Raw genomic sequence first — 14,190 nt, 5'->3', positions numbered from 1 at the left:
AAGGTCTGGGCCTGGTACTTTGTTGATCTTTTGTTGTTTGAAGATCTTCCTCCTGCTCCCACCCATCAATCCACGATATATATATGTGTGTGTGTGTATGTGGGTGTATGTACATAAATATATTTATAATCCCGGACCCGCCTGTGTGGAGTTGGAATGTTCTGCCTGTGCCTGTGTGGGTTTCCTCTGGGCACTCTGTTTTCCTCCCACATCCCAAAAACATGCAACATTAAATGGACACTCTAAATTGCCGTTAGTTGTGATATGTGTGGGGCTGTTTGTCTTGATGTGCCCTGCGATTGGCTGGCAACCAGTTCAGGTAGTACCCTGCCTCCTGCCCCTTGAGAGCTAGGATAGCGCGACCCTTGGGAGGATAAGCGACTCAGAAAATGGATGTATGACGATATATAATATAAAGATACGAAGGAAGGGAAATGCCTGCATTAGCTGCTGAGTTCGTCCCAGTTAAGCTTTTACCTTAAAATCAAAATTACATGTAAAAATTGACTTGGTGCTCCTTGATGAGACAAAATGACATACATATATATATATATATATATATATATATATATATATATATATATATAAAATTTAGGAGAAAGCAATGACAAACCCTTTATTATTCTCATAATCTAAAGATTGCTACATTTTATAAAACACAGGTTGAAGATGACGGAGGCTTACTTGAACTCAAAACATACACAAAACACAACCAAGACAACTGAGAAGAACACCATTTATTTCCCAATTGTTGCGTAGAACGCATATCTGATATTCTGTATTTGCAGGAACGACCTGATTTTGTTTTGTGACTCACAAAACGTGATACACAGCTTTATTGTACCATTTGCCATGTAACGAAAGAGTATTTAATTGTTCTGCCTGTCACCAAGCGCCGCTGGCATGGATTGACAAAGATATAGCGCTTAAAATAATTACGATCAGAATAATACAAAATGTACAAGACAATTCATTTTCTTGAGAGTCAAAGCACACAAAACCAAGACACAAATCGGCTTGTAGATTCTCTAAACCATTACATATACTGCGTGCGTGTGTGTGTATGCATGCATTGGTAAACAGTTGTGTTGGAGCATAGTTTGTGACCATACTCCAAATCATGTCGCAATTCCTGATAGGATTTAGATAATGGTGTATTTTAAATACAGTTCATTGCCTCCAGGTACAGTGCATACTGTAGGAATTTTTATTCATATCAGATGAACACACTCAAACAGTTTAACATGAAATTGATGTGAATGTCTAGATTGTCACCAATATCTGAAGGGACAATCCTTGGAAGGATGGAACAAAAGAGTAGATTGCAATGTTATTTGAAGGTTGATGGCACAAAATCATCCTTTTTGAATTCGAAGTGGACTGAAGTGAACGCTCCACCTACATGTCTTTAATGCCATCTTGGAGCTATTATGACAGGGGGGGAGCAAGATATGTCACTATTAGAAAACATTCATTACGGAATCTATCTAAAGAAAACTCAATAAAATACTAATCCTACAAAGCAGTTTATCTCCCCACTGCTACCGGTATACACCGATCTCAAATCATTTGAGCATGGCCTCCTTTAAACAAACAGCTAAGTGTAGCTCCAATAAAAGAATGTAGGTTTGACAAAACAAAGATGGCATTTAGAGAGAAAAACAAAGATGGCATTTAGAGAGAAAATAATGGTGGAAAGAGAGGAGGGGTTGACAGATGAGAATGTGATGATTGTCTTGGAAAATAAAAATGCTGTTGTTTTAGTGTTTGGTTCTGTGGAATTAGACTTTATCTTATATTTATGCCACTGTCAGACTTTCAACTGTTGTCGGAATTTTGATCCTCTCAAATGTTGTATTAATTTTCTTTGTAAAATTTATCTCTTTGAAGATAATGGATACAAAGACCCCATGTCACATACACATGATGCATGCACACACATGGACACACACACACACACACACACACATACAGATCACAATGGTGCCTTTGTATCCCTATTTAAGATTTCTGTAGAACAAGGGCGTTTATAATAATCCACCGATGCTTGTTTACATTGTGATATGAAATGAAAATCCAACCAGGTACAATGAGGTTTGTGAGGTAACAAAAAGATGGATAAGGTGCAAAACAACAAAACAGTGAAAGAAACAGCAGGGCCATAGCAGAGAAACATGATATGTGTTCACTATATCATTAAAAAGGATAAATATTACCTGTGAAGGAAAGCAACAACCTGTGGAGAAGGGCTGCAACAACCAACAAAGAGGACAGGACAGGATATGATAGGATAGGACAGGGGAGGTGATCCAGGCACTGCTCCCAATGGTAGTAGTAGCTATGCAGTCCCTGAACACAGGATGATTATCCATCCATTCATCCATTTTCTCAGCAGCTTATCCTCACGAGGGTCACGGGAGTGCTGGAGGCTATCACAGCTGTCAACGGGCAGGAGGCAAGGTACACCCTGAACTGGTTGCCAGCCAATCCCAGGGCACGTAGAGACAAATAGCTGCACTCACAATCCCACCCAAGAGCAATTTAGTGTCCAATTAATGTCGCATGATTTTGGGATGTGGGAGGAAACCCACATAGGCACAGGCAGAACATGTAAACTCCACACAGGTGGCTCCGGGATTGAACCCGGGACCTCAGAACTGTGAGGCCAATGCTTTCCAGCTGATCCACCGTGCCGCCACAGGATGATTAATATTATTTTATTTTTAAAATGCGTCTCAGTCCACTGACCCAAGCCAATATTACCACAAAGTGAGATTTTATTTGGTGGACCACCCCCTTCATTTGTGATTTACATGTTAAAAAAAGAAATTTTAATCACATTGCTTAATACATTGTCTGATTAAATATAAAAAAAAAACAAAAAAAACACTCAATTTGAAAGTAAAATAACATTTAAATTATTATGTTTTTAATGGACTTGGCTGGGCATAGCCTGAAAAAGTAATCTTTCCATGGGCTCACCACCTGGGGGAGGGATCACAGGGGTCAGGTGCAGTGTGAGCTGGGCAGGGGCTGAAGGCAATTGGCAATTCGATCCACCAGGACAGAAGGTGGAGCTAGGGACTGTCACGACGAGGCTCGAGGGCGGACCCAAATGCACGACTCCAGAGGCCAGCAGGTAGAGTACAAAAGCTTTTATTCAGTCCGAGGTCTATGATCAGCAAGTCAGTCCGTAAGAGCAGCAGTAGCAGAAGAGGCAGGCCTACTTGGATGGTCCGGGGACAGGCGAGGGTCAGTACATGGCAGGTCAGGTATACAGGAGAACGTTCAAAGCAGGCAGAAGTATCGAGGGAGTCGGGCTGACGGGGTGAGTCGGAGAACAGGCGAAGGGGACATGAAGCTCAACGATCTGGCTAGTTGTCCCCCGTGTCCTATAAGTACCGGATGTACTCAGCCCAAACCAGGGTGCAGGTGTGTGCCGACTAATTGGCTGACCACACCCAGCCTGGGGAGGATGCCAGGAGCATGACAGTACCCCCCCCTCAACGGCCCAGGAGCGTCTGGATGGGCCGTGTAGAAGTCCTCGACGAGGGAGGGGTCCTCAATGAAGCACGAGGGGATCCAAGAGCGCTCCTCCAGTCCGTTTCCCTCCCAATCAACCAGGTACTGGAACCCCCTCCCTCTGCAGCGGGATGACAGCAACCGGCGCACTGTGTACACCAGCCCGCCGTTCACCATGCGGTGGGGCGGGGGGTGTTTAGCCAGAGGGGCCAGTGGCAAAGGACGATCCGGGCGTCGTCTGCTGATGTGGAATGTAGGGTGCACCCTCATCGACCTGGGTAGTCTAAGTGATACAGCGACCGGGTTAATGGTTTTGGTGATCGGGAACGGACCAACGAACCTGGGAGCGAGTTTGTGGGATTCCATCCGCAGCGGAAGATCCTCAGTGGAGAGCCACATCCGCTGCCCCACCCTGAGTTCTGGTGTGGCTCTCCTCATGCGGTCTGCTGCTGACTTGTAGATGTTGACAATGCGCAGCAGCGTCCTCCGGGCCGCCTCCCAGGTCCGTTTGCACCGCACCACTGCCAGGGCCGACGGCACTGCGGAGTCTGTGGCCAAGGGGGGGAAACAGAGAGGGGGGATAGCCGTGTACAACGTGGAGTGGAGCCATACCTGTTGAAGCGGAGGGCAGAGAGTTGTGGGCGTACTCTACCCATTTGAGGTGCTGGCTCCACGTGCTCTGGTCCCTGGACGCCCAGCATCGAAGCCCGGTCTTTAATTCCTGATTTACCCTCTCTGTTTGGCCGTTAGACTCCGGATGATGGCCCGAAGTTAGACTGGCCGAAGCCCCGATGAGGGTGCAGAATTCCTTCCAGAAGCGGGCGCTGAATTGGGGGCCTCTGTCTGAGACGATGTCCTGGGGGAACCCGTGATAGCGGACGACCTCGTCCAATACCAGCTGGGCTGTCTGCTTGGCTGACGGGATCTTCGGAAGTGGCACGAAGTGAACCATCTTTGAGAATTGGTCCACCACAGACAGCACAACAGTGTTACCCTGAGAGAGCGGCAGGCCGGTGACGAAGTCCAACGCGATGTGTGACCACGGGCGGAAAGGGATGGACAGAGGCCGCAACTCTCCTACCGGTCATAAACGGGACGACTTATTGGCCGCACATACCAGACAGGCATTGACGAATTCCTTCACGTCCTTGCTGAGGTTGGGCCACCAGAAGCTCTGTTCGACCACTGAACACGTTTTTGCCATACCCGGGTGGCAGACCGTCTTGTTGGTGTGGGCCCAGTTGACGACGTCTCCCCGCAGCGACTGAACGACGAAAAGGCGGTCTGACGGACACTCCGCGGGTGGTGGAGTCTCTCCCAGGGCCTCCTTCACCCGCGACTCGACCGCCCAGGTGAAGCCGGACACGAAGCACGCCTCTGGCAGGATAGGAGCGGCCTCTGATTCCGTGCGCCCTCCCTCGTGGATCCGTGAGAGTGCGTCCGGCTTGCCGTTCTTGGAGCCTGGGTGGAAGGACATAGTAAAGTGGAAGCGGGTGAAGAACAGGGCCCACCTGGCCTGGCGGGCGTTCAACTGCTTTGCGGACTTCAGGTACTCGAGGTTCTTTTGGTCAGTGAAGACCACGAACGGCACTTGCGAGCCCTCCAACCAGTGCCGCCACTCCTCCAACGCAGTCTTGACCGCCAGAAGTTCCCGATCTCCCACGTCGTAGTTCCTTTCTGCCGGGGTCAGCTTCCTAGACAGGAACGCACACGGCTGGATCCTTCCATCCTTGGGACTCCTCTGAGACAAGATGGCTCCGATTCCCGAATTGGATGCGTCAACCTCCACCCTAAACTGGTTATCTGGGTCCGGAACAATGAGAATGGGCGTGGCGGTGAAACTTGCCTTAAGCCTGCTGAAGGCCTCCTGGCAGGTCCTGGACCACGTGAAGACTGTGTGTGGCAAGGTGAGCGCATGCAGAGGAGCGGCCATGGAGCTGAAGTTCCTTATGAACTTCCTGTAGAAATTAGCAAATCCCAAGAACCTCTGTATGTCCTTCCTGCTGGCGGGGTAGGCCACCGCAGCACCGCGTCGTCCTTCCCAGGGTCCATACGTATCTCTCCCTCTGCCAGGACGAAGCCCAGGAAGGACATGGATGCTCGGTGGAACTCACACTTTTCTATATTTATGAACAGCTGGTGCTGCAGCAAACGCCGAAGCACCTCTCTGACCTGTTGGATGTGAGAGGTCATGTCTGCTGAAAAGATAAGAATGTCGTCAAGGTATACGAATACAGTCTTATTCAGGAACTTGCGAAGCACGTCATTAATGAAGTTTTGAAAGACGGCCGGGGCATTGGTCAGTCCGAAGGGCATCACGAGATACTCGTAATGCCCCGTGGGAGTGTTGAAAGCCGTCTTCCATTCGTCGCCCTCCCGAATCCGCACCAGATGATACGCGCTGCGCAAGTCCAGTATGGTGAAGATCCGGGCTCCTTGGAGGAGTTCAAAAGCCATAGCGATCAGGGGGAAGGAGTACCTGTTCTTGACCGTGATGTCATTCAGTCCTCGGTAGTCGATGCAGGGTCTCAAAGTGGAATCCTTCTTCTTAATGAAAAAAAACCGTGCACCGGCTGGTGAGGACGACGGGCGAATGAGTCCAGTTGCCAGGGACTTCTCGACGTACTCCCTCATTGCCTGGTGCTCTGGTCCTGTCAAAGAGAACAGCTTCCCTCTGGGGGGTGAGGTACCCGGGAGGAGTTCGATAGCACAGTCATAAGGCCGATCCGGCGGCAGAGATTTTGCCTCCTTTAAATCCTGGTGGCAAGAGGGCACCGTGGCTAATTCTGAGGCGGTACTAAGTTCAGCAACGTCAATCCCTCCGTCCTCCCTGGCGGCGAGACACTGCTTGTGACAGTCCTCACTCCATGCCATTATCCGACCCGTGACCCAGTCAATGTGGGGGTTGTGTCTCTTGAGCCACGGGCTCCCCAGGATTATATCACTGCTGCTCGAGTTAAATACGTGGAAACTAATGCGCTCCGTGTGCGTGTCCGGAAAGTCCATGCGTAAGGTTTGTGTGCGGTGTGTAACCCGGCAGAGGAACTTGCCATTGGCGGCGTGAGCAATACGAGGACGCTGTGTGGGGAAGGTCGCAGCACGCAACGCTTCGACCACCCGAGGATTTATAAGGTTAGCATTTGAACTGGAGTCAATGAACGCGGTCACTAAGCACGAGTAAGAGTCCGTCCCTACGGTGAGGTGCAAAAGCGACCGCCCCGACTTAGCGACAGTATACCGCACACTCACCGTCGTCGAGTTCCCCAGGTCGGTGCGCTTCGGCCGAGCCGGACATTGGGCGATTAAGTGTCCAAGACGACCACAATAGAAACAGCGGCCTTCTCGTCGCCGGCGTAAGCGTTCCTCCGCTGGGCTGCAGAGCCCCTCCACTTGCATGGGTTCCGACGTAGACGGCAACGTGGGCGGCCAGGAAGCGACCGGGCTGCCCCTCTCTGTCTCCTCCTCCATCATGCAGTCCATCTGCCCCTGCACGGTCACGCGCTGATCCACCTCGAGGGCCAGTGCGATGAGGGCGTCCAGCGAAGGCGGAAGATCCACGGCAACAAGGTGGCCACGGATCTGTGGGGAAAGTCCCTGGTAGAAGGCGTCATGGAGGGCCTCCTTGTTCCACCGGCTCTCGGCGGCCCGGATACGGAATTCAATGGCGTAGTCCGACATGCGGCGACGGCCTTGGCGAATTGTCATGAGAGAGGCCGCCGCCTTGCGTTCCGGAGCCGCGTACTGGAATACTTGGGTGAGCGCGCAGACAAACGTCGTCCATGAACGGCAGAGATGCGACTCCACTCTGCAGTGGCCCACGCCTCCGCCCTCCCCGTCATGTGGGAAATGACGAAGGCGATTCAGGAACGGTCCGTGGGGAAAGCGGAAGCCTGCAGTTCAAAATGGAGATCGCACTGCGCCAGGAAGGGCTAAACGTTGCTGGAGTCACCTGAGAAACGTTCTGGTCGGGAGAGCGGAGTTATGCCGGCACGGGAGGGCTCTGTAACAGGCGGAACGGGTGGACTCGGAGCGACAGGCGGAGAGACCACCGTCGGTGTAGCAGCCGCGCTAGCTTGGGACGCTACCCACGGTTCCAGCCAGGCACAGATCTCATGATACGTTGATTAGTTACCTGGAGAGCAGCCTCCTGCTCGGCCAGGCATCTGCCCTGGACTTGCAGCGAGCGGAGGATGGGTCCATGTTTTGGCCAGATCTTTCTGTCACGATGAGGCTCGAGGGCGGACCTAAATGCACGACTCCAGAGGCAAGCAGGTAGAGTACAAAAGCCTTTATTCAGTCCGAGGTGTATGATCAGCAAGTCAGTCCGTAAGAGCAGCAGTAGCAGAAGAGGCAGGCTTACTTGGATGGTCCGGGGACAGGCGAGGGTCGGTACACGGCAGGTCAGGTATACAGGAGAACGTTCAAAGCAGGCAGTAGTATCGAGGGAGTCAGGCTTACAGGGTGAGTCGGAGAACAGGCGAAGGTCGGTACACACAGGTTGTCAATCAGGGATACGAGAGTGCTGGAACGGGACATGAAGCTCAACGATCTGGCGGCGGACTAGCTGTCCCCCGTGTCCTATAAGTACCGGGTGTACTCAGCCCAAACTAGGTTGCAGGTGTGTGCCGACTAATTGGCTGACCACACCCAGCCTGGGGAGGATTCCAGGAGCATGACAGGGACAGGAAATTTCATCTTTCTGGCAGGGAATAAGCCCAAGCTGGTGTGTGATGTCAAGAAGTTCCTACTGGATATAGTCTGGCTCACCTCAACAAAAGGTTTGGGTTCTGGTACCGGTCCTCTTAAGAAGGGCCGGACTCTGTTCCATTCTGGGGTTGCCCAGGGTGAGAGACGCAGAGCAGGTGTGGGTATCCTGATTGCCGCCCGTTAACTATACACTCGATCTTCTGCCATGGGACTGCAATGATCATGTGGGAAATGACAGGGACACCTGCAAAGGCGTGATTGAGGAGAATGCCCCACTAGATCAGAACTCGAGTAGTGTTCTGTGACTGGACTTTTGTGCCCATCATCAATTGTCCATAATGAACACCATGTTCAAGCATAAGTGAGTCCACACGTGCACTTGGCACCAGGACACCTTAGGTCACAAATCAATGATCAATTTTGTGGTAGTGTCATCGGACTTGCCATTGCATGTGTTGGACAACCAGGTTAGGAGAGGGGCGTCGTTGTCAAATGATCACCACCTGGTGGTGGGTTGGCTCCGATGGTGGGGAAGATGCTGGTCCGACGTGGCAGGCTGAAACGTATTATGAGGGTTCTGCTGAGAATGACTGGCAGATTCCCCTGTCAGAAGAAATTTCATCTCCCACCTCCAAAAGAACTTGTTCACATCCCAGAGGATTGATTCCACGATATTCCGCGACTCCATTGCTGAGGCGGCCGACGGGAGCTGTGGGTGTAAGGTCATCAGTGCCTGTCGTCGCGGGAATCACCTAACCCATTGGTGGACACCAATGGTGAGGGATGCCTCAAGTTGAAGGATTCCTATCAAGCATTTTTGGTCTGTGGAACTCCTGAGGCAGTTGATGGGTACCAGCTGGCCAACCGGAATGCAAACTTGGTAGTTGCTGAGGCAAAGTTTCGGTTATTGGAGGAGTTTGGTGACACCATGGAGAAACACATCCAGTTGGCTTTGAGGAAATTCTGATCCACCATCTGGTGTTTCAGAAGGGGGAAGCAGTGCACCATCAACACTTTGTATAGCCCCCGTGACCTGACCTCGGATAAACATTAGAAAATGAATGGATCATTTAAATTTTTGACAATTTCAAAAGACCATTTATTTTCTGATGTGGGCTTCAGCTGGAAAGCATTGGCCTCACAGTTCTGAGGTACCAGGTTCACTCCCAGACCCGCCTGTGTTGAGTTTGCATGTTCTCCCCATGCCTGTGTTGATTTTCTCCGAGGACACCGGTTTCCTCCCACATCCCAAATATATGCAAAATTGATTGGACACTCTAAATTGCCCCTAGGTGTGATTGTGAGTGCGGCTGTTTGTCTCCATGTGCCTAGCGATTCGCTGGCAACCAGTTCAGGGTGTATCCCACCTCCTGCCTGTTGAAAGCTGGGATACGCTCCACCACTCCCCCCGACCCTTGTGAGGACAAGCAGCTAAGAAAATGGATGGATGGATTTTCAGATATGCACGTTCATTGCATCGATTAGGCCAATGGAGACATCAGATGAGTAGGTTTAATCTCCACAAATGATTTACCATGGTTAAAACCTGCTGAAATTTGTAACGACTGCAGTGAAAGTGAGAGGACATTTGGACTATTTTTTAGCGTGAAACAAATCCAGAACAAACTATTAAAATCAAAACATGTATAAAACAAACACACACACACACACACACACACACACACACACAACTAGTACCGTTTCATAAAATTGATCCATGCATTTTCTGTAGAGTTTATAGAGCTTGTGGACCTACGTTACCGAAATCACGTGAGTGGCCATATTGCAAAGCATTGTTTAATGCTATGTCGGTTGGAGACGACACGAAAGTACATCTCCCAGAGTTTTATCCAATACCGTTTAGAAGGTTTGTCCAAGTTCATCATCTGTGTCAGCATTCACAGTTTGTGGCACAGCTACAGTCTCTATTGGCAGTACTGTCATTAATGCACCTTTTCTTAATCGGCATAGAGATTGTCTAAACTTTTGGAAGAATCTGTAATTTTAAAAATACACATAAATGGTCAGAAATAGCCATATCCTTAATCTCAATTGATAGACTTTCAACATCCTTAGAGATGATCAGGTCTAAGATATGACTTTGAGTGTGCGTTGGTCCATTTATATGTTGAGAGAGGTCAAAGTATGTCAAAAATTTCTTTGGATTTTTTTTACATTATTGTCAACATGAATGTTAAAGTCTCCCGTTCTGACAAAATAGTTGTGGTCAGTTGAAATAACTGGCAGAATGTCTGAAAAATGCGCCATACATTTTCTATTGTATCTTGGAGGTCAATAAATTATTAAAACAATGACCTTTGGGTCACCTTTAGCTAAAAAAAAAAAAAAAACATATTGAAGAGTACTTTTATTTGCATTTTTTGTTACTCATTTACATTTCTTTATTTATTTGTATTCAAATGCTTTTAATCATGTAAAGCACATTGGCTTATCTTGTGTATGAAACACACTATATAAATAAATTTGCTGTGCTTTGCTTTTTTTCTCACTCCTCTCTAGAAACTTCATTCTGTTTGACTGATTGACCCTGATTCTCATTAAATATCAATTATAATGCTAAGAAACCACAGTGGCATCTTAAAAACTTCACTGTGACACACAAGAACTGTCACATTATGACAGAGATTCTGCTTGACCTAACGGGTGAACAGTACAACAAAAGATTTTATAACGATAATCACTTTTTTTCAAGTAGCAATAATAATGGAGGATGTACAACATTGATTAAAAATGAAATCGCCTACAGAGAGAACCCGGAACCGAATGAGATGACCTATGTTAAAGTGGATTTTTGTAGCACAAGAAAATATGGAAATATAATAAATTTGTGTAATCCATGTAAAAATATATCAGAAAGAATCAAGAAAAGCACTGATAAGTATAAAAGAGATATTGTGTGGAGTTTTTAAAGACAGTTATAAGACGTGCAAGACGTGTAACACTTATCCACTGTGTCAAGTACATATCAGGGAAAGAGGTTGCAAGACTGGTGAAATACGTCATGAAGTGGGAGATGAGGATGAGATTAAGTGTCAGGAAAGTATTTTCATTATTATGAGGGAAACTAACCCTTTCAGTAGCATGGTAATAGAAATCTTAGTTTCACAGCTTTCAGGGAAAGTTTGAAAGATGAAAAATACAAGATGTTACGATAATTTAAAAAACACACGGACTGCAGCACGGGTGATTTACAGTCGGTAGTGGTATCCCCCTGAACAGTGCTTGTTCCAATATTAAGGAGTGTAACTCTTGCCGCCAGCATTTTGAAAAATCCACTTTTGATCCACATGGATCTGGGAGCGTTGCAGCTGGAAACACTGGTGAAATGGCGACTGTATTTCCATACAGTACAGGGCTAACTACACTGCTGATCGGCCAAAACTACAGTGAAAATCTGATTATTCTGTCGTTAGTGATCATGTCCTTCGTTTGGTATGTGAAGAGGACGAGGTCACAGCCGTTGTTCACGCATCAATGCGTGATAAATCGGACAAAGGTGGTCGGTTGGCTGCGATCACCCTGAGGGCTTATCTACCCTTCCCATATTGAAATGTGTAAAAAAATTCAAAACACAAGCTTATTTGCTTGTCTGACGCTAGTTCATCGCATCATAAACAATGCACATGACAAGGGGGATTTACATGCACACACCCTCCCGTGTATCTCTCTCTCTCTCTCTCATAATTATACAATAAACATACATTTTTATTTTCAGATCAATCTTGGTATGGATGCAATGTAACCACCTCCTGTGAATGTGTCTTGCAGAATTCAGTGTCATTATGTGGCAGCATGAGCACTGTTGTATGGGTGAGATTTTTCATAACTAAAACAATGACTGAAAAATTACCAGTAACCAACTACTAATAGAAAGTTGAACCACATGTAAAAAAATTCATTAAAACCCTCTCTCTACATATGTTATATAAACACATGTAATATATATGCAAACTTTTGTGATTTTGCAAGAGCAAAACAGATGTTACATATACGTAAACAAAAGGAGCGCACCATTGTTTTCATGGTTCCCAAAATGGTAGCCAATTGGGCACGACAATCAGCCTTTTTTAGTGTTAATACCGACACCTGGGATGCCCAGTAGAAGACCTTGTTTGAGGTCATGAGACTTTATGTCGTTTAAACAAGATCGCGCAAACTGCGCCCCTGGTCTACAAAATAGTTGATAACCAATAATTGATAAATAAAGGCAGCGAGCAACATTTTGATCATTGTTCCAGTAAAACTAAAAGAGTATAATTAAAAGAGTAAAAGTACCATGACCACGAGCTGCCAGCGTTCAAGCAGTACAAAACAACCTATGGAGACGGTGACGGCACCACCAAGGAAAACCTTATCGGCTCTATACAATTCACGGAAATGGCCTATTTTGAGTCCAAAACGGTGAATTTTGCCAAGTGACTTGCATGTATGTTTTTCAGTTCTCAGTATGTTGTGATCCATCCATCCATTTTCTTCACCACTTATCCTCATGAAGGTCGCAGGGAGTGATGGAGCAGGAGGCAGAGTATATCCTGAACTTGTTGCCAACCAATCGCAGGGTACAAAGTGATAAACAGCCGCACTCTGTGTGTCCAATTAATGTTGCATGTTTTTGGAATGTGGGAGGAAACCGGAGTGCCCGAAGGAAACCCACGCAGGCACGGGGAGAACATGCAAACTCCACGCAGGCGGGTACGGGATTGAAGCCAGGACCTCAGAACTGTGAGCTTTACCAGCTGAGCTACAAGGCCCCCTTTTGTGATCTATGTGGAATGTAAATATTAATTGCTGTGTTGTTGTTTTCCGATGGTGCTGTATCATACTGTGAAGACTTTCTAAAATTTTGTAAAGTTGTACCTCTGCAGATGGCCCATTAGTGATGGTCCAGCTGCAGCCCACAGCATTTTGGTTGAGGGGCCAGGCTTTGAGGAGGGGCTGTTCTGGTTGTATGCCAGTCGTCTGATGATGAGACAAGGCTGTGGCACTGTTACCTATATTAGTGTGAGCCCATACAGCCCCTTCATACAATGTCCCTGCTGTCAGGTTCATCACTGAAGTTACATTGAATCCAATAACCATTTCAACTTATCACAAAATTTATATCACATCAAAATACAATCGTTTCATAGTCCAATAATTCCCAACCACTGTGCTGTTTCACTTAACAGGCCTGAAAATGATTACTCTGTGTCCAAGTACTGCATATCAACAATATTTAACTAAACAGGCCCACACTTCGGACGTTGATTAAATTTGCTGGTAAATTAAAAGGAGCCACTGACAGGAAAAGCATAATTTTTAGTATGTTTTTAATTGAAAAAAAGGCATCTGATTTTTTCCCCCACACGTGATTTTGACGTATATGGCTTTTTGTAATTCCCGCTATGAAAATCGTCTCGAGGTTTTTTTTTTGTTTGTTTTTTTGAGAAGAAGCAGGAAGTTATGTTATTTGCAGACGTCCACTCAGGCGGGTTGTTGTGTTTATACCAGTTTTACCTGCGGGAAGGTAGCTCTTCGTTCTTTCATTTTACCCAAAATGCCGGCTCGTTGTAATGCTGGATATTGCTCGAACACTCGGGAGGATGGATTTACTCTTCATACTTTTATCAAAAGACCCCGTTCAAAAAAATCATGAAAAATGGATTGCACAGGAGCAAAAGACGAGAGCTTCGTGGCTTCCAAATGACATGTAGGTGTGTATAGAGCTAATAAAAAAAGGAAAAAAAATAGTAGGTGGGTTGGGTATGTGTATGTATGTGTCTCAGAATGTAACAAAAGATCTGCGTACGTAAATCAGGGGTGCTACATGTGTCATCATCATATTCTGTTGATTATTTTAAACAACATTGTTATAATTTTGCTAACCAATGATGACAAAAGTACTTCTTACCATGAATGCAACTTGTGGTGCTTCATATGTTGTTAGATTAAGCTTCATGC

At 46.9% G+C, this 14,190-nt stretch overlaps 1 protein-coding gene across 1 annotated transcript in view; it reads right to left on the bottom strand.

Annotated features, from left to right (window-relative positions):
* LOC133504480 (aldehyde dehydrogenase, dimeric NADP-preferring-like) overlaps positions 1-2,609 on the bottom strand; it is a 107,814-nt gene extending 105,205 nt beyond the window's left edge. Inside the window, exon 1 of the mRNA XM_061826746.1 lies at positions 2,217-2,609. Within this exon, the coding sequence (XP_061682730.1) occupies positions 2,217-2,384 (168 nt within the window). The 5' untranslated portion in view covers positions 2,385-2,609. The remainder of the gene's footprint in view (positions 1-2,216) is intronic.
* Between the last annotated feature and the right edge of the window lie 11,581 nt (positions 2,610-14,190).

This window comes from Syngnathoides biaculeatus, chromosome 8 (assembly GCF_019802595.1).
Source record: "Syngnathoides biaculeatus isolate LvHL_M chromosome 8, ASM1980259v1, whole genome shotgun sequence".
NCBI classification, from domain to species: Eukaryota; Metazoa; Chordata; class Actinopteri; order Syngnathiformes; family Syngnathidae; genus Syngnathoides; species Syngnathoides biaculeatus.
The sequence above is the reverse complement of the archived record's forward strand: the minus strand, read 5'-3'. Positions and strand labels throughout refer to the sequence as shown.